Source organism: Canis lupus, chromosome 7 (assembly GCF_011100685.1).
Source record: "Canis lupus familiaris isolate Mischka breed German Shepherd chromosome 7, alternate assembly UU_Cfam_GSD_1.0, whole genome shotgun sequence".
In the NCBI taxonomy this organism is placed as follows: Eukaryota; Metazoa; Chordata; class Mammalia; order Carnivora; family Canidae; genus Canis; species Canis lupus.
In genome coordinates, this window is record NC_049228.1 from 27,263,464 (window position 1) to 27,289,806 (window position 26,343).

The window sequence follows — 26,343 nt, forward strand, 5'->3', positions numbered from 1 at the left end:
GCACACATTCTGATTTGCACAGACATCCTCTTAGCATATTCGTTTTTTTTTTTCCATTTGTTATTTGCTTTCTCTTTAGGTTTATTAATGTAAAGTAGGGATTGTTAAACAAGGGCCCAGAGCCTGTGAATTTGGGTAGGAAAAAGTCTTTATTTTCAGTACCTTCTAACTAAATTTTAGGTTTAACATTTCATTCCATTATGAAAACAGCCATTAACCCAACATTGTATTAGCAGTACCTATGACTTTGTCTCTATCAATAGAAATCACAGACGTGTTGTGTTACATTGTGGTTGGGGCAGATACCATGCAATAAATAGCATTTACGCTCAAACTACTTTGAAATTAGGCACCCCTCCACGTTTTTAAAGTATTAATAAAGATGGGGCACCCGGTTGGCTCAGTGGTAGAGGATGTGACTCTCCATCTCAGCATCATGAGTTCAAGCCCCATGTTGGGTGTGGAGCCAACTTGAATAAATTGATTTAAAGTGTTAATGAAGAAGGGCATGGCTATTTCAAATTTTAAAAATATTTTGATAGTAGTATTTCAATATCATGTGCTTCCTTTGCGGTCCTATGTATTTTATACATTTAAAAACATCTCTTCCTGAGAAGACTTCCACGGATTTCATTAATGAGGATGAAGATGCTTTTACTCACACACACACACACACACTCATACTCATACACATTTACACATGGTAAGAGCCAGCTTAAGGGTCTCACTGACATAGATGCCTGATATGCCGGGACTAGAATTAGAAAGTCCTCTCAAATACAAACCCACACTTGTTTTAAAGCAAGAGGCAAGGGACAAATTCTGCTTCTAACTGCTTCTCTGGGATTGCTGTTCCCTGAAGCCTGGTGGCACACCGCCCTTGTATTTTGGCTGGCTATTACTTATCTCTGTCACTGCCACAGGGACAAAGGGACTTTGTCCTATGAATGTCTGCATCCCCGGTTTCTAGCACAGTCCATGGCACAGAGCAGATCTCAATAAAGTTTGCAGAGTAAATGGAAATATAAATTAGAAATGATTCCTTGTTGAAAGAGACACGCATGCGGTCATGTTGTGTGGATGTGTGTGCACAAAATTGGGTGGGGATATAGGGAATATTGTAGGGATATGGGGTGCATAAAGTGAGACATTCTTTTTTAAAAGAAATTCAAAACAGACTTCTGGAATGTCATATTCTAAGTTTTCTGGCCGTGTGAAAACAATTCCCCTGTGCATGGCCCCACCCAGCCTCACGTGGCCGCCTCCTTCTCCCCCCATGCAGGGAGGGCTCTCCAGTATATATAAACCCCTGTGAAGCCATGGCATGAGCCAGCAGGGCCACCCATCCAGACACCTCACAGAGTAGGAGAGCTTTTCCGGGGAAGCTTTGCCCAGGCTCTGCACTGAGGGCTTCCGTGCACATCACTGCAGCTGCAGGCCTAACATGCCCACTGCCCAGCTGCTACTTCTGGCCTGTCTCTTATGGGGTTTAGAGGCCAGGACAGCCCAGCTCCGAAAGGCCAATGACCGGAGCGGCCGATGCCAGTATATTTTCAGTGTGGCCAGCCCCAATGAGTCCAGCTGCCCCGAGCAGGGTCAGGCCATGTCAGCCATCCAGGACCTGCAGAGAGACCTGGAGTCCACCAAAGCCCGGCTCAGCTCCCTGGAGGGCCTCCTCCACCAGCTAACCTTGGGCCAGGCTGCCGGGCCCTCAGAGAGCCAGGAGGGGCTGCACAGAGAGCTGGGCACCCTGAGAAAGGAGCGAGAACAGCTGGAAACCCAAGCCAGGGAGCTGGAGGTGGCCTACAGCAACCTCCTCCGCGACAAGTCAGCTCTGGAAGAAGAAAAGAGGCGACTGGGGGAAGAAAATGAGGATCTGGCCCAGAGGCTGGAACATAGCAGCCAGGAGGTAGCAAGGCTGAGAAGAGGCCAGTGTCCCCAGGCCCACAGCTCCTCTCAGGACGTGCCAGCAGGCTCCAGGGAAGGTAAGAATGTGGGGTAAAGGAGCCCCTGAGTCCAGAAGGTGACATGGCTCATAGAGGCCTATTACAGGTGGCCCCAGCTTGCCTCTCCTGCCCTTTCCTTTCTCCCAGGGACTGTACATCCAGCACCAGGCAGATGAATTAAGGAGGGCCAAGCAATCAGTCTCACATATTACTAGTCATTATCTCCTGAGAGTTCTGTTTGGGTTAGTGGTTCCGAGTTCTCGTGCCTCCCATGGCAGCTTTCCCAGTCATAGCAAAGTGAGAAATATAAGAACAGGTGAGACATACATGTATATGATGAGTAGAACATCATCAACCATCCTCTTTGGAAAACTATCCTTTTCTGAATCTTTGCTTGAAGATAGTGATTCCTACCTTTTGTTGTTAAAATGAACAATAGATTTATGAAATGCCGGGATCCCTGGGTCGCTCAGTGGTTTAGCACCTGCCTTTGGCCCAGGGTGCGATCCTGGAGTCATGGGATCAAGTCCTGCGTCGGGCTCCCTGCATGGAGCCTGTTTCTCCCTCCTCCTGTGTCTCTGCCTCTCTCTCTCTCTCTCTCTCTCATAAATAAATAAATAAATAAATAAATAAATAAATAAATCTTTAAAAAAAGATTTATGAAATGCCAATAGATATTTATGAAATGAAAAGAGATTTATGAAATCATGATAGACGGTAGGGTTTTATTATTATTTTTTTAATGTCCTTTCTTGGCAAAATAAAGAAGTGGCAACCCTTGTCAGGTTCCTCAATATGTTGTTTTGGAAGTTTTCCTACTCCTTGCCCAATCCGAGAACCTCGGTTTTCAAGTCACCAGGTAACTCCTTGAGGTGGCTCTGAGATGCTCTTCTCTTCATCCTGGTCCCTGCTTGAAGGTGAGGCAGTGAGTGCGCATTGTGACAGGGAGCACATTCTCCTCATTATTTGAGGGGATGGTATATGTGTCACTTTTGTGAAGCTGTACTCCCAAGTATTCCCTGTCTAATAATTAGTATTCTAGGCAGGAGGAAACAAATGAACAAATCCAGTTGCGGGACAGTTAGTCCAGACTCTTCAGAGATGTCAATCTCAAGAAAGAAAGACAAGGGGGTGTGGCTTGTTCTAGATTATATGAGGCTAAAGACATGTGGTGGTCAATGCAGTCCCTGGCTTTAGATTGGCTTCTCCATCTAGGGGAAAAAAGTCACAGGGATAGGTTTGGAATCATTGGGGAAATTTGAATATAGACTGCTTAGTAGGTCCTGTTCTTGATTAATGCTCAGTTTCTTGGGTGAGAGATGGTATCGTGGTTATGAAGCATATCCTTTTCTAAGGCAACACATACTCAAGTTCTAGGGGTTAAGATGTCAGAATTTACTTTCAAATGGTTCAGTAAAGATGATAAACGTATCAAAAATGACAGAAACAAAGGAAAAATAAATGTGACAAAATATTAATAATTAGTAAATCTCAATGAGCAGCACATGGGGGCTTATTGTATGATTCTTTCAACTTTTCAAAAGGTTCAGAAATCTCCAAAATAAAATGATTGTTTTATAAAAGAGCTTTCTAGGGACACCTGGGTGGTTCAATTGGTTAAGTGTCCAGCTCTTGACCTTAGCACAGGTCTTGATCTCAGGGCCATGAGTTCAAGCACCAGGTTGGGCTCTGTGCTGGGCGTAGACCCTATTTTTTTTTTTTTTTTTATTTTTATTTTTTATCTTTTTTTGACCCTATTTTTTTAAAAGGAGGGAGGGACTTTCTACCTGAAAGGCAAAGTCTATATGTAAATGAGACTGAAAAACCCAAGAGTCCATATCTAGGTGTGACCTTGGGCAAGTCACTTAACCTCTGAACCTTGGTTTCTTATCCATTACATGGTAATGAATATTCCTACTGTGAATGATTTTTGTGAGGTTCAAATACCATAACTCTTGGTGTAAAGGATTTTTAAAAATCCTGTGTTGCTGTAGTTGGAAGAGACTCAATTCTAAATTTTATAACAAAGAAAAATAAGGTCCGAAGACACTGAGGGTCCCGGGTTGCACAACAATCAGTGGTAGTATGAAGACTTGTCAAACCTGAATCTTTGAACTGAGATAAAAGAATCAGTATTAATAGAAACATCATGAAGCATTATTTATTTCAGGCTGCTAAATAATGGAGTCATATTCTCAACAAAAACTCGTGTGTGTGTGTGTGTGTGTGTGTGTGAAAACAGAGGCAACGTTTTGGTTTTTTATTGTCCTGTGGTCATTTAACAAGACTTAGGGAATTTACTAGATGTGTTCTCTAATTTTACATTTCTTTTTGTTCTTTCCAGCTGCTCTACTTTTGGAATAAGGACAACAGCTGGTTAGACTGAACTCCAAGCTTGGAAGTTCTTTTTAGTAGTGGGATTTTTTTCATGGGCAGGAAATTCCATTAGCACAAGACTGTAGAGCTACAAAAGCAGCCTGCAGAGTGTCTGATTCACTGGCTTGTTTCATGCAGATGTGGAAACTGAGGCCCAGAGTTTGTCTGTGGCCACCTACCCAGCTAGTGGCAGAGCCACAACAGAATTCTAATCAGTTCCTCCCACCTGAGGTCCAGTAGCTCTTCAGGACCTTGAGATGACCTTTGTTTATAGAACCTGAAGATAAAAGACAGGAAGTTTACATTTATTTCATTATTATTTTTTTTAAGATTTTATTATAAGTAATCTCTACATCCAACATGGGGCTTGAATTCACAACCCTGAGATCACAAGTCTCATACTCCACTAACTGAGCTGGCTGGGCACTCCAGGAAGAGTCCATGTAAGCATTAAGGAAAGAAATGTTTGGAACAAAAGATGGGCTTCAGGGTCCTAGGTCTGAGGGTAAAGGGCTTCCTGGGTGGCTGGAATGAAAGTGTGGGTGTGCTTCAGGTAGGGGAGGCAAGAGCTGTGGGCCAAGCGGGGAGGCAGGGCTCGGCGAGGCTGCGTGAGCCTAGCCCAGGGAAGCCACAGAAGGTGGACTTCTTCTCACTCTGCATGTCATTCCAACTGTTACCACCGTTGTCTTTATTATGTAATTGTTACATAGAAAAAGGCCTCCTTAGAATCATGGAAATCACTTGTGTGCATGTGTGTGTGTGTGTACATGTGAGAGAATTAACATCATATATATATAATTTTGTAGTAATAGTTTGGTAGCAAAATGTCTGGCAACCTATTCAATAAGCCCAAAGTAGAACAATACAGAATACCAGATGGTATATCAGAGTTGGTTATTAGTGTTACAGAAGAAGCCCCCTTTCTCCTTATTTCCCTCTACTTCAGATTGGTCCTCCCAGAGAACAGAGCCTGGGACGGGGCTCATGTGCAGTGGTTTGTATGGGCCATGATCCCAGGGAGCAGAAGTCAGACAGGGGAGAGTGAGTCAGGGAAGGAAAGGAAGACAACAAGGAGTGGGGGCATTCTCCAGTGGGCCCCCACGGTGGGTGGTGGAGCCTCGACCCCACCCAGCCCTTCTGGGGAGCTGTGTAGAATGAAGCAGAGGAAGGGAGCATTCATTTTTGGATCTGATCTTCCGCTGGCCAAAGAGTCTATCCCACTTCCATGATGCACAGATATGGGCACCAGGCTGGCTCTTGCAGAGAGTCAGAGAAGCCGGAGCAGGGCAGATGAGGCAGTGTCCTGGCAGGTAATGCTAGCACAAGGTAGGCTGCTGCAGAAATGATTGGGAAAAGGTGGGCAGGATACGAAGGAAGAGCACCAGAGGTGCTCCATGCAAGTGCTGCAGATAATAATCCCTTGTAGGGTTATGATGCAGATTAGAATTAACAGGGAGAAACATCTAGTACAGAGCCTGCACAGAGTAGCCATGCATTGCATCGATCGCAACTATGAAGGGCTTTCGCTCCCTTGAGCTGCGCTGTTTTAGCATGTCACCTAATGATTAAAACATCAACATGTTCCTAACACTTTTGTAACACACATTGATCCTAGAGACAGTACGTGTTGGAGCAACATCCAGGATTGCTAGCTAATCTTCACTTTCCTGGGAAGCTTCTAGGTTAAGCTCCCTAGAATGTGTCTGCAAAGCAGAGGTAAGGGACATAAGGCAGAGCATGCCGAAAATTTCCAAAATTTTGTAAGAGGCATGAACTTTTCAACCACAGAGCGACTGAATTTTAATAGAAACAAATAAAAGCCCTAAAATTTTTTGGCTATTAGATACAGTACAGTCCTTAATATTTTCATATCCTCTTTTTGTTTTCTCCCCACATTCAGGATGAAATAGGAGCGATTTTTAAACATTCCAGAGAAATTTTAATTCTGACACATGTTTATTAAGGACATTTCATTTGTAGTTTGAGCTGAGAATACTGAGGCTCAGAGAGGTCGAGTAAGTTGGCCAGGGTCGCACACCTGGTATGCGGCAGGCCCACAGGAGGAAGCTGTGACCTGGGGCCGGGTCCAGGCTCCTTCACACAACTGCTTCCCAGCCTTTGGGCTGCGCATCCTCTCCCACAGGCTTCTGTCCTCAGGCCAGGCAGCTCTGCTCTGGGAGCTGCCCACTGCCAGGTGCTCCTGGCTGACACAAGCGGGAAGCAGCCAGCGGGCTTGTCATCCAGCCGGCCGCCTGCCAGCTGAGAAGGGCCGAGCGGTCGGCGTGAAAGCCATTCCCTGACATTATGCTTCACTGTGGTTCTTGTTTACTCCCAAGAAAGCACATCAGGTGTGGTTCCAACAACCGATCATTATTAAATCTTGTAAGTCGTAAGTTCTGTATCAAAAGCATAAAGAATTTAAGTGGGATGAAAGAGCAACTATGAGATGTAAGTACATCCCACAGGGCTCCTGAGGGCTGGGGGCGAGGGGGGCGGGGGCAGGTTCCAGAGGAAGGACAGCCGGGCCAGGGGTGCAGGCCTCACTGCGGAAGGTAAGGTCAAGCCCAGGGGAGAGCCGAGAAGCTGGCGGGTTTGTCCAGGCTGGAGGTGGAGGCCCCGCGGGGCCTTGCAGAGCAGGCGTCCCCGTGCAGGGACTCAGGGTCCTGTGTGACAGGGCTGCGGCTGCGGCTGCAAGGTCCCCGAGGAGCTGGGGCAACGCTCCAGCGGACCCCCTGGCACGCGCAGCGCCCACGGTCCCGGGCTGCAGCCGCGGCCTCCCTCCCACAGCTGCCTCCGGCGCCCTCTCCTGACAAAGCTGGACATCGCGCCCACTTTCAAGGAGAAATCCTCGCTTTCCAGAGAGCATCTAGGGAAGTGCTCCTTTTGGCACCAAGGGGCAATTCATTTATAACTGGCAAACCTCCCCGCCACAGGGTAGAAAGGTTCACAACTGCCATGACCTTGGCAGACGGGGCTCAAGTCCTAGTCCACCACTAAGCAGCTGTGTGACCTTGGGCAAGTTACTTAACCTCTCTGAGCCTCAGTTTCCTCTTCTGCAAAACGAAGGTGCTATCATCCACGTCAGGACTGTTATGTGGAACAGAGGGAATGAGCACAGGACCTGGCTCATAGGAGGCGCTTGGTAAGTGGTGGCGATAACTAAATTAGCTGCAGACTGCAGTCCTGAAGAAAGTTGTGAAGGTATCAGGTCACATAAATAATTTCTATGAAACTGCTTTGAAATGTGGGCCGAGGGCAGCCCGGGTGGCTCAGCGGTTTAACGCCGCCTTCAGCCCAGGGCCCAATCCTGGAGTCCCAGGATCGAGTCCCACGTCAGGCTCCCTGCATGGAGCCTGCTTCTCCTTCTGCCTGTGTCTCTGCTTCTCTCTGTGTGTCTCACATGAATAAATAAAATCTTAAAAAAAAAAAAAAAAAAGAAATGTGAGACGAGCTATAAATACCTGTTCATCATCTCTTTTCACAAAGGGTCTGTTCTCAATATTTCAGTATTTTAGCTATCTTCATAGAAGTCACCCTGGAAAATGCCTGTTTGGGTTTGTTTTCTCTACTTTCTTTATCCCCTCTGTACCTGAAGTGGGAATTTTTCTCAATTTTCTTCTCATTGATCAGTAGGTGTATTCACTTACTTTTCTCAGTATATATCTATTTCTCAGTAAGTCACTAAGCTACATGATCATCTTAGCCACATTCACAGAATAAAACAATGGGCATCAGATGCACAAAGGAAGGAGCTGGCACAGGGGGTATCCCTTGTATAGTAACTGTGGGTCACGGAGCTAAAGGGTGGGAACTAGACGGGGGGCCAGGGAAGTCTCTGGAAGTTTTGTACAGATGCCACTGCAGTATTTATCACCTTACACTACCTAAAACTAGCTCCAGTATTCTGAGAATTCATTGAGACAATTAAAGCAGTTTGAATTATTCTGAGGAATAGTCTGTGACGGTCTGAAGAAAGGTACCAAGGAAAAGAAACAGCTCACCTCAAGGAGTTTGCCAGTTATTCACATTAGCCAATCCTAAACCCGCGTGCCCGGCCTCACCCGTTCCTTCCTACAGGAAAAGCAATGAAGGCTCTTGCAGTGTTTCCACTCCCTCCTGAGTGACCCTGGGGCTGTCCCATATGGCCCCTATGGTGTGGGTGTCCTTGCCCCTTGGGAGCGGTGAGTATAATAAACTGTCTTCCCATTAGCAATCAACTCATCTGTTGGCTTCACCATACCTGAGTCATAAACCTACATTTTAAAACACCAAAGCCTGCTCCTCGTGGCTCTTGCTTTTTGGTTGTATTCAAGGACTCCTGTATAAGCCTAATCCTAGACCAAAGTAGCGAAATGTGACACAGTGTGGCAACTTCATGTCTAACCAGTGTCCTCCCCATCCCTTCCATTCAACATGGGCAACCCCCACCCTGCCCGCAAATTCCTGTAGGAATCCTGGACACTTTGCCCTTGTCCAAGAATGGCCTCAGAAAGGAATCTGATAGGTCAATTAAGGATGTAAAGCTGAATATGTTACCTCTCACAGGAATGGTTGCATTATGACAGGGAAAAGAACCTTATGTCAGGCACAGAATTGTTAATTGTTGAATTTCAGGTATCCCAGAAGATGCGAGGATCTTCTTCTCAATATCCCTGAATCACACCTCACCTGCTCATAAATTAGGGAATTATTTGAATTGTGTATAAGCTTACTTTATTTTGAATACCCTATTCTGTGCAAGGCACATCGCTATGCAATTTACTATTTGCGAGCTTTTTTTTTTTTTTTAAGATTGTATTTATTTATTTGAGAGAGAGAGAGAGCGTGAGAGAGAGCATGAGCTGGGAGAAGGGGGAGAGGGACGAGGAGGAGCAGACTCCCCGCTGAGCAGGGAGCCAAACTCAGGATTTGATCTCATGACCCTGGGATCATGACCTGAGCCAAAGGCAGACACTTAACTGACTGAGCCACCCAGGTGCCCTGGGAGCTTGGTGTTATGGACATTTTTCAAACATTCACAGAAGTATCAAGGACAACACGAACCCTGTTGTACCATCACCCAGTTCCAACAGTTGTCTGCTGAGGCCAATTTTGTTTTACTTCCACCCCCAACACTACATATTTATTATTTTTAAATCTTTTTTTTAAAGTTTTATTTATTTAACTAATCTCTACACCCAACATGGAGCTTTGAACCCATGGCCCCAAGATCAGGAGTCACATGCTCCTCTGACTGAACCAGCCAGGCGCCCCTACATAGTTATTATCTTAAAACAAATCCCAAACACCATCATATCTTTGAAAGCCTATTAAATACCATCCTCAGCATAGTCATTGGGCCGTTTTTCCTCATGGTACAAGTTTGTCTCTTTCTTTTAATACAGTTTCGAAATGGAACGTGGAGACCGTGAACTTCCAGGAACTAAAGTCAGAGTTAACTGAGGTTCCTGCCTCCCGAATCCTGAAGGAGAGTCCATCTGGCCATCCCAGGAATGAGGAGGGAGACTCTGGTATAAAGCTAAATGTCCTCCCTTTTGCACATACATGGTCTTTATCTGTGCCTGGTTGTGTTCAGAGTTGGTCCGCCCACTTTGGGGGGAAGGCGGACCACAGGTCAGCCTGGCAAGAGGCAGGGGAGGGGGAGGAGATGAGCCCCTTCTCTGCTCCCTTTCCAGGGCATGCTGGCAGGGAGTCCGCCTTTCCTAGCACAGCCCTGTGTCTCACCACCCCCTCAGGGATCGTGGGCTCAGCTGGGCTGCCCTCGGGGAAGAGGAGAGATGGGTTTATTTCACCCAATGGATTGCCATATAGAGTTAGTTACATTTTTTTAGTAGATCCTTCATATCTTTCTTGATCTTAGGGCCAGATGACACCATGCACCATCTCAGCACATAGTATATACTCAGAAAAGGTATCTTTTGTGAACTTTGGGTACTGAGGGAAAGTGCAATCACCCCTCTCCAAAGTGTTCCCTGAAAGCCTGACTTTAAGGTTGGCTGTGGTTTTCAGAAACTGTGACAATCTGTGTTATTGACAATTATTCCCAGCAAAAGAGCAATGCATGGCTATGGGGACATTCTGAAGTATTTAAAATGCAATTCCCTGAGACACGAGGAGCAAAGACTTCCCAGCTTCTGAGAGTAAATTGAAAAAAGCACAGAGATCTGTTATGTTTGTTTCCGCTAAATCTAAGTTTTCAATCATCTTTACATTTTAAAAATTATGTTCAGGTTTTACTGTATTAAAATGATGCCTGAACTATGTGGTCCATTGGTTTGGGCTTGAAGAACTTTGTTTTATTGAGTTTCTTATAATGACTTGATTTTTGTTTCATTTTTATTAAGAATATTTATTAGGGATGCCTGGGTGGCTCAGTGGTTGCTTAACCACTGCCTTTGTCTCCGGGCGTGATCCCGGGGTCCTGGGATCGAGTCCCACATCAGGCTCCCCGCAGGGAGCCTGCTTCTCCCTCTGCCTGTGTCTCTGCCTCTCTGTGTGTCTCATGAATAAACAAATTAAATATTTTTTTAAAAAGATTATTATTAGAGAGAGAGAGCATGAGCACACGTGCACACAAGGTGGGGGTGGGGGGAGAGGGAGAAGCAGACTCCCCACTGAGCAGGGAGCCCCACGACAGATCATAACCTGAGCCGAAGGCAGGTGCTTAACTGACTGAACCACCTGGGTGCTCCTGTTTCATTTTTTAAAATGAAGTAAATCAGATATGGAAGTTATAAAGAGTAGTGTAACGAACTCGGGAGTTCCTGCCAGGCTTCAATCAAATATTAGAAATACGGTTTGAAGCCCTCTGTGTAGCCTTCATCTATACACCTGATACCGAGAAGAAGTTCAATTCATATGACACATCGATCACATAATACTGGGCATTTACCCTCTACCCAGTACCTAACACGTGTAGTCACATTTAACATTTACAACATCCCTACTACCCAAAACACTATCCCCTTTCACAAATAATGACAGAGCCAAGGTTGAGGGACCTGCAAGTCACCCCGCCAGCCAGCGGGCGGCAGAGCCCGGATTTAAACCTGGACGCTCTGTGTCTGGCCTTCTGGCTCTTAGTGGCTCTGCCACATGGCCACGTGGCGGGAAGGTGGTGGCAAAGCGATCGGGGTGATGTCTGTCCTTAATTCTCCAGGATGCGGAGAACTGGTTTGGGTAGGAGAGCCGCTCACCCTGAGGACAGCTGAAACGATCACGGGCAAGTACGGGGTGTGGATGAGAGACCCGAAGCCCACCTACCCGCACACCCGGGAGACCACGTGGAGAATCGACACGGTGGGCACGGACATCCGGCAGGTGTTCGAGTACGAGCTGGCCAGCCAGTTCCTGCAGGGCTACCCCTCCAAGGTGCACGTGCTGCCCAGGCCGCTGGAAAGCACGGGCGCCGTGGTGTACCGGGGCAGCCTCTACTTCCAGGGGGCTGGGTCCGGCACGGTGGTCCGCTACGAGCTGACCGCTGAGACGGTGAAGGCCGAGAGGGAGATCCCCGGGGCCGGCTACCACGGACAGTTCCCGTATTCGTGGGGCGGCTACACGGACATCGACCTGGCTGTGGACGAGACAGGCCTCTGGGTCATCTACAGCACCCAGGAGGCCAAAGGTGCCATTGTCCTCTCCAAACTGAACCCGGAGACTCTGGAGCTTGAACAGACCTGGGAGACTAACATCCGGAAGCAGTCCGTGGCCAATGCCTTCGTCATCTGCGGCCACCTGTACACCATCAGCAGCTACTCCTCCCCGGATGCCACCGTCAACTTCGCCTATGACACAGGCACGGGGCGCAGCAGGGTCCTGAGCATCCCCTTCAAGAACCGCTACAAGTACAGCAGCATGATTGACTACAACCCCCTGGAGAAGAAGCTCTTCGCCTGGGACAACTTCAACATGGTCACCTATGACATCAGGCTCTCCAAGATGTGAAGAGCCCCACATGTCAGGAAAGGCAACAGGAGCTGGTGGTGACGGCTCCTGAGGGCAGAGCCAGCCGGCCTGTGCCCGTGCAGCTTTTCTCGGCTTTTTAAGCTTTCATTATTAATCCGGAAGAATGTGCGTGGTCACCGGGTCTGACCGTGTGGAAACAGCAGTTGGGATTTAGACAGTGTCACAATCAATGGTCTTTTCTTTGGTCAGCTTTTAAAGGGCGGTTTAACCAAAAAACAGTGCAAGTTTCGTGGTGATTTGGGGCAGAAGCTGTCATGCATAGTAGTCTCTTCATGGAAACCACAAAGCTTTTGATAAAAGGCCCTTACTGGCTAAAGGGGGCATATTTGGAGGAGAGTTGGGGCAGAACAGCTTACTCCACACGGCACCCAGGGTCGTCCCCTGCCTGTGCCTGGTTACCACAAGCCATAATTAGAGGAGGGGGAGCAGCTCTTGTGGCCAGCGCTGAACACCTGCATAGTGGGCTTCTAAGGCTTCACGTAGCATCCAGTGGGGCATCACATACCCTTTGCCCTGTGAAATAAAGCAATGTTACCTACTATCCTCCTCGACCTTTGTGAAATACTTTGCTCAGAAGAAGAGTACTGAATCTGACCAGCAGGTCATCTCTTGGGGTTGGGAGCTGTGATCGCGGAGCATTACTGGTGTGTGTGTGGGGGTGGGGTGGGGGGCTGAGAGTCTGCACCTGGTTTGGAGGTGCTGCCCAGGAAGACACCAGGCCCCCCGTGGAATCCAGCCCTCCCCTGGTGTTCCTGGTCCTTCCCAAACCATCTTATCTTTCCTCAACTTCCCCTCTCTTCACCCTGGCTCCGTGTTGGTTCTTACTGGCTGTCATGAGCATGAACTTCATAAACTACAACCTCAGCCGAGCAGACCTTCCACCATGACTTTTTGGTAACTGAACCTGCTTACTATCCTCAGGTGCCGTCGTACCTAACAGTAGCACACTTTATCTTGCCAGTTCAGCTCAGACTCTGTCCCATCACATATTTTCAATCAATTCAGGTCGTTCCTCTCCCCCATTCTCCTCTAGGTGGCATCTGTGTTTTTGAGGGAAGCCAGGGCACGGCCCCCAGGCCAGGAGGGAGGGGAAGCCAGATTCTCATGCCTGGTGTTAGTCACCAGTGTGGTTTCCAGCATTTGCTGCTGGTGCGCACGTCTCCGTGGACAGTTCCTGCTCAGGCGACCTCCACGTTCTGGTGGCCAGCCCCAGCAGACTGCTGCTGTTTTCCTAGCCTGTTCTGTGTCCCGTCAGAAGCTCATGTGCAGGGCAGCCCCTGTGGCTCAGTGGTTTAGCGCCGCCTTCAGCCCAGGGCATGATCCTGGAGACCCGGGTTCGAGTCCCACGTCGGGCTCCCTGCATGGAGCCTGATTCTCCCTCTGCCCGTGTCTCTGCCTCTCTCTCTGTGTGCCTCTCATGAATAAATACATAAAATATATATTTAAAAAAAAAGAAGCTCATGTGCACCAGGGGAAGCAAGGGGTGCTCGGACACTGCCTCCTAGGTCCATCTCAGGTTCCCCTTTGCTCTTCGGGCTGGTGCAGGGACACTTCCTGTAGAACTTTGCCACGGCCACAGGATTTATCTGGAAGCAAGAACAAGTTGCTTCTGCCTTCTCATGCCCCAAACTGTCTGGGACACAGAGGCCTGACAAGAACTCTATAGAATCTAAGCTCTCTTCTTCTCTCCTTTTTCCTTGATTCCCTCAGACTTTATGCAGACTATAGGGATGCCACCATTGAGCCCTTTCTCTGTTATCTTTTCAAATACTGTTCATGGGAACCAGGGTTTAGCCCCTTGATTTCCAAGAGAACCAGCACTTTAAAAAGTCAAAAGCTTGACTTTAAAGACAATTCTCTCTGTCATGAATTCTTAAGAGTATGCTTCAGAAAGCAAACCCAGCAAAACCCAGAATGACCCACTGAGGGTCAACCCTCAGGAAGGCTATGCATGCCAAGCATGAGCAGGAAGAGAGAGAGCTGTCTCTCTCAGGTATATTCACCTGCTCAGGTCATGGATGGGGTGGCTGAAACTACAGAAATTTACTCTCTCACAGTTCTGGAGGCTAGAAGTCTGAGATCAAGGGTTGTTTCTTCTGAGGCCTCCTTTCTTAGCTTGTAGGTAGCTGCCTTCTCCCTGTACCTCCACACGGTCCTCCTTCTGTGTGTGTCTGTGTCCTAATCTCTTTTTTAAGAACAGCAAACTGGATTCGGGCCCACCCCCAGTGACCCCTTTGTAATGAAATTACCTCTTTAAAGGTCCTATCTCCAAAGATGGTCACATTCTGATGAATTACTGGTTAAAACTTTGACATACAAATTGGGACGGTGGGGGACACCATTCAGTCCATACCTCCTGGATATCACCACTGCCTGTACTGACAGCAGACTCTTAGAGAGTAGAAAACCTGGGGCAGCCTGGGTGGCTCAGCAGTTTAGAGCCTGCCTTCGGTCCAGGGCGTGATCCTGGAGACCCGGGATTGAGTCCCACGTCAGGCTCCCTGCATGGAGCCTGCTTCTCCCTCTGCCTGTGTCTCTGCCTCTCTCTCTCTCTCTCTCTGTGTCTCTCATGAATTAAATAAATAAAATCTTAAAAAAAAAAACAAAAAACTAGACAACCCGGAAGTAGTAACTCATAAACTCATTCACGCTTCTGAGCACCTGTAGCTGCCAAGTGTTGAAGGGAAAAGTGGAAGGTGACACAGCTCTGGATGAGGAGACGGGCAGTCACAGTACACATGCTGGTGAGGCAAATCCCTACACAGACCAGCCCGTGGTTCCTTTTCATTCCCTCTATCAGCCCCTGCCTCTAGCTTTGGGATGGAAGGAGGGAGTGAATGAAGAAGGAACTTCCAGGATCACCTACATCACCGATTGCTCATTTTGGTTTCTTTTGCTGGTTCCTCCTCCTAGCCTGTATTAGGTCCTCGAGAGAAACAGAACCAGTAGAAGACAGAGGTATGAAGAGAGACTTAGTATGAGGAATTGTCTCATGCCGACCGTAGAAGCTGAGACGTCCCACCATCTGCTTTCTGCGAGCAGGAGACCCAGGAGCCTGGTGGTGTAATTCAGTCCAAGTCTGAGGGCTTAGGAACTGGGGGAGCTGATGGCATAACCCCCAGTGCAGGCACAGGAAGGCAGAGGTCCCTGCTCAAGCAGGCCAGCAGGAAGCAGAAGGGGTGAATTCCTCCTTCCTTCAGCTTTTTGCTCTATTCAGGCCCTACATGGATTGAATGATGCCGACCCACACTGGGGAGGGCAGTCTACTGAGTCCACTGATTCAAAGGCTAATCTGATCTGGTCACTCTCACATCACACCCACAAACAATGTTTAATCTGGGCACACTTGGGTCCAGTCCAGTTGACACACAAAATTCATAATCACATAGCCTCAACCTCTTAAGATTGAAGTGCTTCTGGGCTCAATTTATGGTTCTCCTTTTTACCTGCTCATTCTTCTGGTCTCAGCTAGCATTGTGGCTCTAAAGGCCACATCTATGCTGATAACCCCCAAATTTATACCTCCAGCCCAAACCTTACTTCTAAACTCCAGATTCATATATTTATTTGCACACTAGACCTCTCCACTTAAATCTCTATTAGGCAGGGGCACCTGGCTGGCTCAGTCACTGCAGTGTGCAACTCGTGATCTCATGGTTGTGAGTTCAAGCTCTATGTTGGGTGTAGAGATTACTTAAAAATAAAATCTTAAAAAAATGTCTATTAGGCATATCAAATCAGCAAAAACAGAACTTTTGAGTTTCCATACCCCACCCCCGTAATACATGCTAAATCTGTTCTCCTTGGAGCTGGAGAGTATCTCTATTCCTCCAGTTGCTCGAGCCAAAACTCTTAGAGTCATCCTTTACTTCTTGCTCTCAAATCCCACATCCAGTCCATCAGAAACTTTTGTTGGTTCCATCTTCAAATACATATGTGCAGAATCTGAGCACATTTCTCACCAGGCCAACAGCTAGTTGTTCAGATTCCCATTGCCTTTTTCCTGGATTGCTGCAGAGCCTCTGGAATGTTTCTGTTCCTTCCACCCCCCTCCCAGACAGCCTAGTCACCATAACAGCCAGGATGACCCCCTTAAAATATAAGCCAGATCTTGCCTCTCCTTCCAGAAAACCTCCCATAGCCTCCCATTTCAAAGTCAAAGTCTGAATCCTTGCAAAGTCCCCCATGATCCTTCCCCCAAGCCTGTGACTTCACCTTTTACTGATGTCCCTGATTCACTCTACTCCAGCCAAATCACACTGTCCTCTCTGTCCTCGCTGTTACTCTCCCCTGAATACTCCAGGCACATTCTGATCTTGAGCCCTTTGCACTGGCTCTTCCCTCTTCCCCAGATGTCCATGCACCTAACTTCCTCTCATGTCTTTACTCAACTGTCACCTTCCTAAGTAGGCCAACCCAGACAACCCTATTTAAAATTGCAACTGACTGGCTGTTTTGTCTGCTACTTCCAATCTTCCCGACCCTGTCTGATTATGTAAAAATTTCCTTTCCTTTCCATTACATTTATCATCTCCTGACATATGATATAATCCATTGATTTTAAATTGCATATACTTTTCATCAGACTTCTCTCTCTGGAATGTTGTGGAAGGTCCTTGAGAAGACATGACTGCCAGTTGACGCGTGAGCTAGACGTTGGCAGTTGCAGGCTCCTAACCCCTTCCCCTGTCCTTGCATGTGGGTTCCCCTTGTTTTTCCTGTCCCCCAGTGGTTGCTCCAAGGATGCAGCCTTGAGATAGTGGTGTGTGGCGTTAAGAACACCTTCACCGCTCATAAACTGAACCCAGTTAAGGGCTCCTTATAAACTTTTGAGATGTGGAGGGTGGGTGTGAGGATCCACTTGTCTTGCTGCCATCCAACGCAAGGCTTGTATGGATGTTCCCTTGCTTATTAAACCTGAGACCTCCCCACCTGGAGTGGCTGTTTCCTTCTTCAATCTCTCCCTGCCCTCTCAGTGCTGGGGCCAGTTTCAGATTGCACCCAGGAAGCTGCCAAGGGGATTATGACCCAACAAGTAGTGAGCCTGCCTGGAGAGAGAAGGAATGAGGCACCTGTGGGGAGACCCCAGGTTGCCAGCTGACTCTCTTTGTGGCGGGAATGGGGGTCGGGAGCCTGGTTTGTTAGATGCTTGTGGACTGTCTCATGAGTATGGGGACACCCCCCAAAATGCCAGGTGCTATCAGGAGCTTATTTGAGGAAGTATGCATCGCTTACTGCAGCAGAGCAGAGAAACAAATGGATGGCAAGATGGGCTGGCCTCTCCTGTGGACATCTAGAGGCTGAGCTTGAGTTAGAAAGCTAGAAAAGCTGAGGTTAGAGAAGAATGTGGGAGTGTCCACTAGTCCGCTGGCTTTGGGGCTGGCAGGCGGGTGGGGGAGCAGGATAATAAGTGAGAGGCCTCAGCATGCCACTCTGTGGAGCTAACATCTGGGCACTCGCAACAAAGCCTGGTCAGGACATGAAGATGTGGAATCTCTGGGAAAGTGATGAGAATGAAGAGGAGAGTGGAGTGGTGATTGATGGGGAAACAGACAAAATGCCCCCTGCCCTCTGAAAACAAAGGAAATTTTAAACAGCAGTTCCCCCAAAATTCAATAAAAAGTACTTTGTCAGGTGTCTGATAACAGACTAATCTGCCTCATGTGGGAGGGACAAAATAAATCTTTCAAACCTTTCCCCCAAGGCTACCTGCACAGCCTGAGACCCGTCCCTGTCGAGCTTTCCCACAAGTAAAGCAGGCCCATTACACTGATGATAGGACACTGACATGTGAAGATTTGCCTCTGCTGCAGGACACCTCACAGATTAGGTTCCTGGAGCATCTGTTTTGTGTTGTTGTTGTTGTTTTAGTAATCTCTACACCCAACATGGGGCTCAAACACATGACCCCAAGATCAAGAGTAGTGTGAGCTACAACTGAGGCAGCTGGACATCCCTGCTGGAGCACCTGTGAGGGAGGAGATGGACAGTGAAACCACAGAATCAAGGCTCAGGCACCACCATAAGGTTTTGGGAGCTGTCTGGTCAGATAAGACTCGCGTTGTCCCACAGGCTGTGATCCATAAGGTACAAGCTTACCCAAACCCTAAGAATGTGAAAGAGGTACGCATCTTTGTCAGGATTTTGGAGTCTGGAGGACTTTTATTCCCCACCTGGCACAGTGCCTCTGCCCCTTATGTGGTCTGGTAAAGAAAAGGCCTGTATGGGCAGAGGGAAGAGCAACAAGCTGCCTTTGAGAAAGCAAAAATATGAATGAAACAGACAAAGCTCTGGACATCTTCCCAGCAGGGCTGCCACTGAGTTAGATGTGTCTGTGACTCCAGAAGGTATGGGTTAGGCCCTGTGGCAGAAAATAACACACAAGGAGAAAGTGCCCATAGGATACACGTTTCAGCTCTGGGAGGACAGATCCCAGTATACCCCCATGAACACAAGCTCCTAATAGTACACACAGTTCTCCTCCAGGTAGCCTTTCATACAGCATCCAGGAGGCTGAGCTCAGCATGGTCTGGTTAGTGATTACGCATGGGCCCCAGCCATTAACCCTCTGCACTCATGACTCTGACGGTGAGAAGCCAAGGGATGGATGATCATGAATAAGACTTTGTGGGATCAGGATATGTGGCAAGACATCGGGGGGCATCTGCCAGAGAGCAAGGCATTCCTCACTGTTTTCCATGTCCCAGCTCATGAGGCACTGACACCCCCTGGCTACTAGGAAGCTGGTGCCCTGTTGGTAAGAGCTCTAACTACTAACTCTTCACCCAGCAGATAGGGTGCACAGGAAGGGTGGCCACCACAGTGCCCAAGGAAGATGACGTATTGGTAAGAATGCTGGATTGTCCTTGAAGTACAGTGACATAGTCAATGCAGTAATAGCATGTCTGGGTGTTCCCAACGATGCCTAAGGCAACCACCATGGTAACCATTCACCAGAGTTCCCAGTTGATGAGGGATTGACAAATTGATTACATTGGCCCTCTTCTTCCGAGTGAGGGCTCTAAATATGCCTTGGTTTGTGGACACTGCATGTGGCCTGAAACCAGCTTTCCTCTGTCACCACACAAACCTAGTTGCCACAATTAGGGGGGAAGAAAAACTATCATGGGTAGACACCCTCATCAACTAGACTGCCATATCACAAATCATGACATGCTAGACTGGGCAACAGAACAGGACATTGAACAGACATTCTGTCTCCCCTGAAATGCACAGGCAACAGGGTTGGTAGAAAGAAAAAAAAATGGAATATTAAAGGAGCAGATCAAATTACTAACAATGGTGGGGTGGGCTGAAGTTCTGACTCAGTCTTTAAGACATTTGAATCATCAACCAGTAGGGCCTGTTGCCCATATACCAGACTGGTGACCCCCATGGAGGCCCAGGATACTGTAAAGGTATGGAAGTCATGAGAAACAGCCAGTACCCCGACTCACTGTGGATGAATGCACTATGCTGCCGAGGATGCCAAGCCCCATCACACCCAGGAAATGAGTTGTCTACTGAATGTATGGGATGCCCCAGCAGGATGGAGGAGTTACTTAGCATTGCTAGGTGATGGGGAAGTGCTCAATCTCCACTGGAATCTGTTGTCAAGCCCTGTTGAAATGCACACTGAGGAGCACCTGGGTAGCTCAGTTGGTTAAGCATCTGCTTTAGGGTCAGGTCATGATCTCAAAGTCCTGGGATCGAGTCCCATATTGGGATCCCTGCTCAGCGAGGAGTCTGCTTCTCCCTCTCCCTCCGCACCACTTTGGCGCTTGTGTTCTCTCTCAAATAAAATTTTTAAGAAAAAAAAAAAAGTTCACTTAGCAAGTCCTAAATAGCTGATAAGCCTGCCCTTACTGAACATTGAAATGACCCTACGTTTTCCAAATAGAATGTTGTGTGTTCATACTGATGAGTGTGATAATGTGTCATCTTTATTAAATCATGTGACACAAGTGAACACCCTGATGATCCAAACTCCAGCTTAGGGGACTTGATAAATCAGTAATTCAGATCATAGGCTCTTGTAGAAAAACGTGTCACTGCTTTTGGGAATCATTGGCATATGCCAGTGCTCCAGATAGCTAGCGCAGGAGCCAGCTCCACGCTAGGGAAACTCCTTGCTGACCGCTCAGGGCCCGTTGCAGAAGAGGGGGCTTTAAGAGTGGTCATGAGGAGGGAGTGTGGGCAAGGTCATCAACAAGAGGGGACTGGGAGTTGCCTGTGAGTTGGACCCGGTGCAATCAGAGGCTCCTCACCTCCCTTCCCTGTGCTTACAGTGTGGCTTCTGCTTGCCTTTCCAGCTCCCAGAGGCTGCTTGAAGGGTACGGCCTTGAGACGGTGATGTGATATTGAAGACACCTGCATGGCATACATACTCCAGCCCAGTTAAGGCCTCCATATAAACTTTTAAGATGTAGCAAGTATTGCAAGGACCCACTCATCTGCTGCCACCCAAGGCAAGCAAAGCTACCTTTGCTTACTAAATCTGCCACCTACAAACCTGGAGTGGCTGGGCTCTTTCTCCTCTTTTCCCTGCCTTCTCAGTGCATGGGCTGGTTTCAGATTTCACCTGGGAAGCTCCCGAGGTGGTTGTGAACCAACAAATAACATTCCGTGAGGTCAGGAGTTGATGATTCTCTTCAATGATAAGTCCTTAGAGCAGTGCTTGACTCACATAGTAGATAATAAAAAAATCTAAAATAGACCATTTTTTTCAGTCCATGTTCTGGGTGCAGAGATTACTTAAAAATAAAATCTTATAAAAAAACTGGAAATAAAATACCATAAGGTTAGTCTTTCTCACATTTGCTCTCCTGGATTCTATTCTTAACTGTTTGACCTTAGACAAGTCACTTAACCTCTGTTCCAGCACTATCCAGAACTTTCTGTAATGATAGTCATGTTCTATAGCTGTATCATCCAATATGGTGGCCACTAGCCACACACAGTTACTGAGTATTTGAAATGTGGCTAATGCAATGGAGGAACTGAATTTTATTTAATCTTCCTGAATGTTTTTTTAATCTTCCTGAATTTAAATTTATGTAGCTACATGTGGCTAGTGGCTACCTTATTGAACAGCAAAGGTTCCTCGTCTGACCGATGAGGAGCTCGTGTGTATGTGGAGTACCCAGCTGGCAAGGACAGGAACTCCGCACATGCTCCTGCCCACCCCCTGCCCCATGCTGCTGCAGCAAACCACAAGCAAGGAACCCGACCTGATCGGAGGCACAGTCCCCTATGCGGGTAGGGGGGACCAGAGTACATTTTTAAGGGCAAGCTTGGAGAGAGAACACCAGTGAGGACCCTATGAAGAAGTGGATGAAATAAAAGCACCTCAGGACGTTTCCCATAGGTGGATTTAGATGATCACATTTTTTATGCTTTCAGACTGCTCAGAAGTCCTTAGAAGAGCTTTGGGATCAGTGGAGAGTCTTGAACATGGGATCTGAGCCCATGGACTTCTCTCCCACTCTGTACTTGGTTGGTTTTCAGGTTGGGTTTCTTCTGTTACAGGGCTTAAAATTCACTTAAATCTCCTAAAATACACCTTGGAAATACAGTCCATAAATGTGAAACACAGCCAGCCTGGCATTAGCACAGGAGATATGGTGCAGCTCAGTTAAACTAGTGCAAAAGGCCATAAAATTGTAGTGTCCCAGGCTGAGTTTTGAAAACTCAAATAACTCATGGTTCTTTGGATCTCAAATCTTCAGATTTAAAGTCACATATTCCTGGACTTTTTATTCATCCATATTTAATAACAAACATTGAAACCCGATCTTTTTTTTTTAATTCCAATACAATTTACTACGTGATATAGAAGGACACAAATTAAAGACCAAATGTGGACACATATCAGAGACTTGACTTGAACGACCAAAGATGGCTCTACATGCACTAGTGAGGATAAACAACACTCGGCAGTGATTGACAAGAAAAATAGGAAAGAAAGAAGAAAGATGTTTCAAGACTGTCTTCAAAGACACCCCCAAAGACATCAGGGGAACTTTGCTAGAATGATATAGAAGCCCACTTAGATTCTGCAGTCTTCTACTGGTGAAGGAGGAGGGGCCGGAGGTTCTGTAGGGCCGGCCACACTAGAAGGGACTTGCTCCAGATCCAGAGTGGAGGATATCGCCCTGGCTTCATCGCTTTTCTTAGTAAATCGCTCTTTTCTGGGAGGAAAGGCACAGTGAAGGTTTTCTAAATACATGTAGGATTTAAAAAACAAAACAAAAAACAGATAGATCCCAGCACCTAAAGAGAACTCAATATTTTGAAGGACAGTTTTCCTGACTCACCTACCCAGTCTCACAGGACTATCAGCTGGCAAGGGGGAGACGTACAATTCTCAGCTCTCCTCAGAGCTCAGCTGTCTCCAGCGGCCCCGTGGGTCCGGCCCTACCAGCCAGCATTCTGGAATTTCAGCTGAGGCCAAGCTCTGTCTCAAGGTTTTATTTGCACTCCAGCTATTCTCTGGCTAGTTCAGTTTTTTTTTTTTTTTTTTTTTAACGATTATTTTAAAGTTTATTCCTTCATTTATTGAGAGGGAGAGGCATAGGGCAAGAGAGAATCCCAAGCAGACTCCCCACTGAGTGCAGAGCCCAACACAGGGCTCCATCCCACGACCCTAAGGTCAGGACCTGAGCGGAAACCAAGAGCCACCCAGGCGCCCCTGGCCAGCTCAGCCTTAAGTTCACTTTGCCTCTCCTTGCTACCTAACTGCGCCCCCTGCACACACGACCCCCGCGCCCCCGCCCCCCCCAAGCCTGCAGGCTGTCCCGCCCTTCTCTGGAGTCTAGCAGGGTGTTCCCATCCTCCTCAGGGCTGGGCAAACCCCGTCTTCAGGAGAAGAGGACTAGCCTGTCAAGTGCTTAAAGAGTCAGATCAGAGTCAACCGTTGCCCTGAAAATCTGCTGTGCTCCAGGAACCGGGAGCGAGCTGCTCCTGACCTGCAGGTTCACAGCCACCCCTCCCGCTAAGCTGCTCAGAGGAGGCGGCTGAGACAGAAGGCCATCTGCCTGCCTCAGGGGCTCGTGACGGGCCCAACTGGAACCCAGTCTCCGGTCTCCAGACCACGAGTACCAGCGCATCTCCCAGTCCGAGCAGAGCCCTAACTTGGCTGCTGGGATAGGAGGTGCGGGGAGTGGGGACTAGGAGAGGCTTCAGAGTTGTGGAGGCTCATCCTTCTTCAGTAGATGCTAGAGCCCAGTGACCCCAGGCCCTCTCACAAGGCCCCCTCTCACATCATCAACCCATGGTGTCAAAGCTGTCATGTAACCCTGTCAATGAAGGTTTCCAACACCCCGAATCTTTGTTAAGAAATTGTATATAATTTTTTTTTTTTAATCAACTGGCCAAAGACTTACATCCCCCAAAACTCTATGGTCTTAAGTAGCATTGTGAATGATACTGGATAGAGGTATTGGTATTTCAAACCAATCATTTTATTTTTTGCCCAACAACACATCAGTTCCAATAAAGCCATTATTCTTACATTCCTACCATACCTGACAAAGAATGCAAACCAAAACTGCCAGCTCTGCCAATTTTTGTCATTTACGTGTGATGAGAATCCTTTCAAGCCAGGTTTCTTGGTGGAAATTTCATTAGGCTGCTCGTCTCTTTTGAGTAGTAACACATTGAGTGTAACAACGTGTAGATCCACTTAACCAACACAAGTAAATTGTAATGTGTTCGCATTTGCTGCAAGTGAGTGAAGCAGCCTCCTAGATTTCCCCCAGCTTGTAGCTCCCATCCCCCCGACAGGAAAGTCTCCGACTTGACACCTGACCACCTGACACCCAGCCAAGGAACCGCATCTAGCCAGACATCATTTTCAATAGAGCTCGGTTTTCATATAAACTGGAGTATAACCTTTTCTTTCTGCACCTTTATATAGCAGATATCTTGGGCACCCAACCAGATCGGAGGAGCTCAGCCCAGAGAGGACAGGGAACTCCCCAGAGGCCATTATGGGCTTGTCAGAGTTAGCAGACAAAAATACAGGGTACCCAGTTAAATCTGAATTTCAGATAAACAGCTGATTTTTTTACTCTGAGCAGAAGACAAATATTGCACAGATGTACTTAGGCCAGGAAAACTTCTTGTTTCTTGTTGTTTATTTAAAATTCCAATTTCAGGGCAGCCCCGGTGGCCCAGTGGTTTGGCGCCTGCCTTTAGCCCAGGGTGTGATCCTGGAGACCCGGGATCGAGTCCCACATCGGGCTTCCTGCATGGAGCCTGCTTCTCTCTCTGCCTGTGTCCCTGCCTCTCTCTGTGCCTCTCATGAATAAATAAATAAAATCTTAAAAAAAAAGTCTCTTAAAAAAATTTCCAATTTTACTAGGACATCCTGTATTGTATCCGCCAGCCCCATCACCATCAGGGGAAGGCGTCAGGCAGCGGAGGTTCAGAATTCCGACCTGCCCCACAGGTCCTGGCTGCTGCCTGGCCTGCAAAGCCCCTCCGCGGGCCCAGAGCAGCTGTTGGCAGCTCTTCCAAAGGCCGGCCAGCTTGGGCCCGGGCGCGGGGCATGCAGTCGTGGAGGAAAACTGCCTGCCTGCGGGGAGCTTACAGCCTCGTTGGGAATGAGGACAAGCTTCCGAGAGTCCACGCTGTCCCCAAACTTGGCAAAGTCACACGTTTTTATATCGGGAGGGTGCATGGCAACTCCCATCCAATTACCAAAGTGATCCCCACCCCCCGATGAAGAGCCACTGATCTGAAGTTCATCTCAGCACCCTTATCATCACCTGCTGAAAGACACATAAATCTGTTTCCCAGGCTGAGTGACAAAGTGCTTTCTCACCCATAAAATCTGCCTTGAAGCAATGAATGAATGCATTTGAACAGATTTATGCAAACCAGTGTCTCCTGCAGTTTCAGGTATCTGGTGGGGATCAGCACTTATGCTCCATCCCTGCCCCTCCCCCAGTGCACCAAAAGCTCTCAAGTACCTGGTGGCCATGGTGACTCTGCGTCTGGTCACCTCGGAGGCCAGGTCTCCCAGGTTGTTGCCATTGATTGTGGGGCTCTTCTGGGCCATGGCCTTGCATGCAGAGGACTCAAGGAATTTGGGTTCACCGCACCTGTGAATCTATAATACAAACGCCAGTAAACATCCCTCAGGGGTCAGATGCGGGTCCAGCACAGGATGGTTTGCAGAGCATTTCTGCTGCCATGTCCTCAGCGGGTCCTCCCTACAACCCCACCTCCTCATACTCCTCAAGCCTCACCTGTCTCGAGGCAGATATTTCTTCAAAATCGAGGGCAGTTATGATTACCCCCAAGTAAAAAGCTGGGGGAAATAGAGGCCCAGAGAGGTGACCCGTCTCTCCCCAGGTTGCACAGCCAGGCCCTGTGCCGTCCTGCTTCCCCTCTAACAAGTGCTCCTCCTACGGAGCCGTCCCTTCCCAGAGCTGTTTGGCATCACTGACACGTGCAGGGCTTTATTCCCAGAGTGCTTGCCTTCTAAGGAACAGGAAGGGGACACGGGCCAAGCTGGGGCTGACAAGGCTACTTGTTCAGATGCACACCTGGCATAGACTCTGGGCGCTTGATTGTTAACAAAGTCACAGCAGCCATCCATTTAGGGCCGGCTACCCTGGGATGTCCTTTTATGTTCTCTTATGTGACAACCACAGTAACTGTGCAAGGAAAGTTCTAGGATCCCCGTCGAATGACCAGGGAACCGGAGCTGTGGAGGAATTCAGTGGCTTCCCTGGCACGGAGCTGGAATCTGAACCGAGGCCTGCCTGGCTTCAAAGACTCCACTATGCAGCCAAGCGACCCCCAAGTTCTGTCCCAGGGACAAGCCACCTCAAAGGAACAGGCGAGGAGGCTCCATCACACTCTCGAGGTGACCCTGTGGCGTCAACTGCGGTGGCCTGAGCTCACCAGCCTGATCTTCTGGCTGGGAATTTGGTTCTTAGGAGGACGCCAGACCCATTTACCTTTTGATCCCAGCTCGGCTCGGCGTAGGACCCCTTCCACACTTCAGCTCATGGTCCCGGGGAGGAACGCCCCATACAGACTCCGT

At 48.0% G+C, this 26,343-nt stretch overlaps 2 protein-coding genes across 2 annotated transcripts; one reads left to right on the plus strand and one right to left on the minus strand.

The window, feature by feature from the left end:
* Nucleotides 1-1,326: 1,326 nt before the first annotated feature.
* MYOC (myocilin) lies at nt 1,327-12,828 on the plus strand. Its single transcript, NM_001048030.3, is given in 3 exon segments — nt 1,327-1,985; nt 9,707-9,832; nt 11,482-12,828. Coding segments are annotated over 3 exon segments (1,452 nt in total). The 5' UTR covers nt 1,327-1,444; the 3' UTR covers nt 12,267-12,828.
* Nucleotides 12,829-22,119: 9,291 nt separating this feature from the next.
* On the minus strand, nt 22,120-25,671 carry MYOCOS (myocilin opposite strand). The gene is made up of 2 exons (XM_038541774.1): nt 25,262-25,671; nt 22,120-22,477 (listed from the first exon to the last, which is right to left on the minus strand). The coding sequence occupies exons 1-2, from the start codon at nt 25,348-25,350 to the stop codon at nt 22,336-22,338; spliced, it is 231 nt and encodes a 76-aa protein (XP_038397702.1). The 5' UTR covers nt 25,351-25,671; the 3' UTR covers nt 22,120-22,335.
* Nucleotides 25,672-26,343: the final 672 nt, after the last annotated feature.

Excerpts from the sequence above, each read along its gene's own strand:
- MYOCOS (XM_038541774.1), bottom strand. The coding sequence starts at position 25,350 with ATGGCCCAGAAGAGCCCCACAATCAATGGCAACAACCTGGGAGACCTG. Across the intron at positions 22,478-25,261 it reads AGAGTCACCATGGCCACCAG|AAAAGAGCGATTTACTAAGA; the intron begins GTACTTGAGAGC and ends CTTTCCTCCCAG.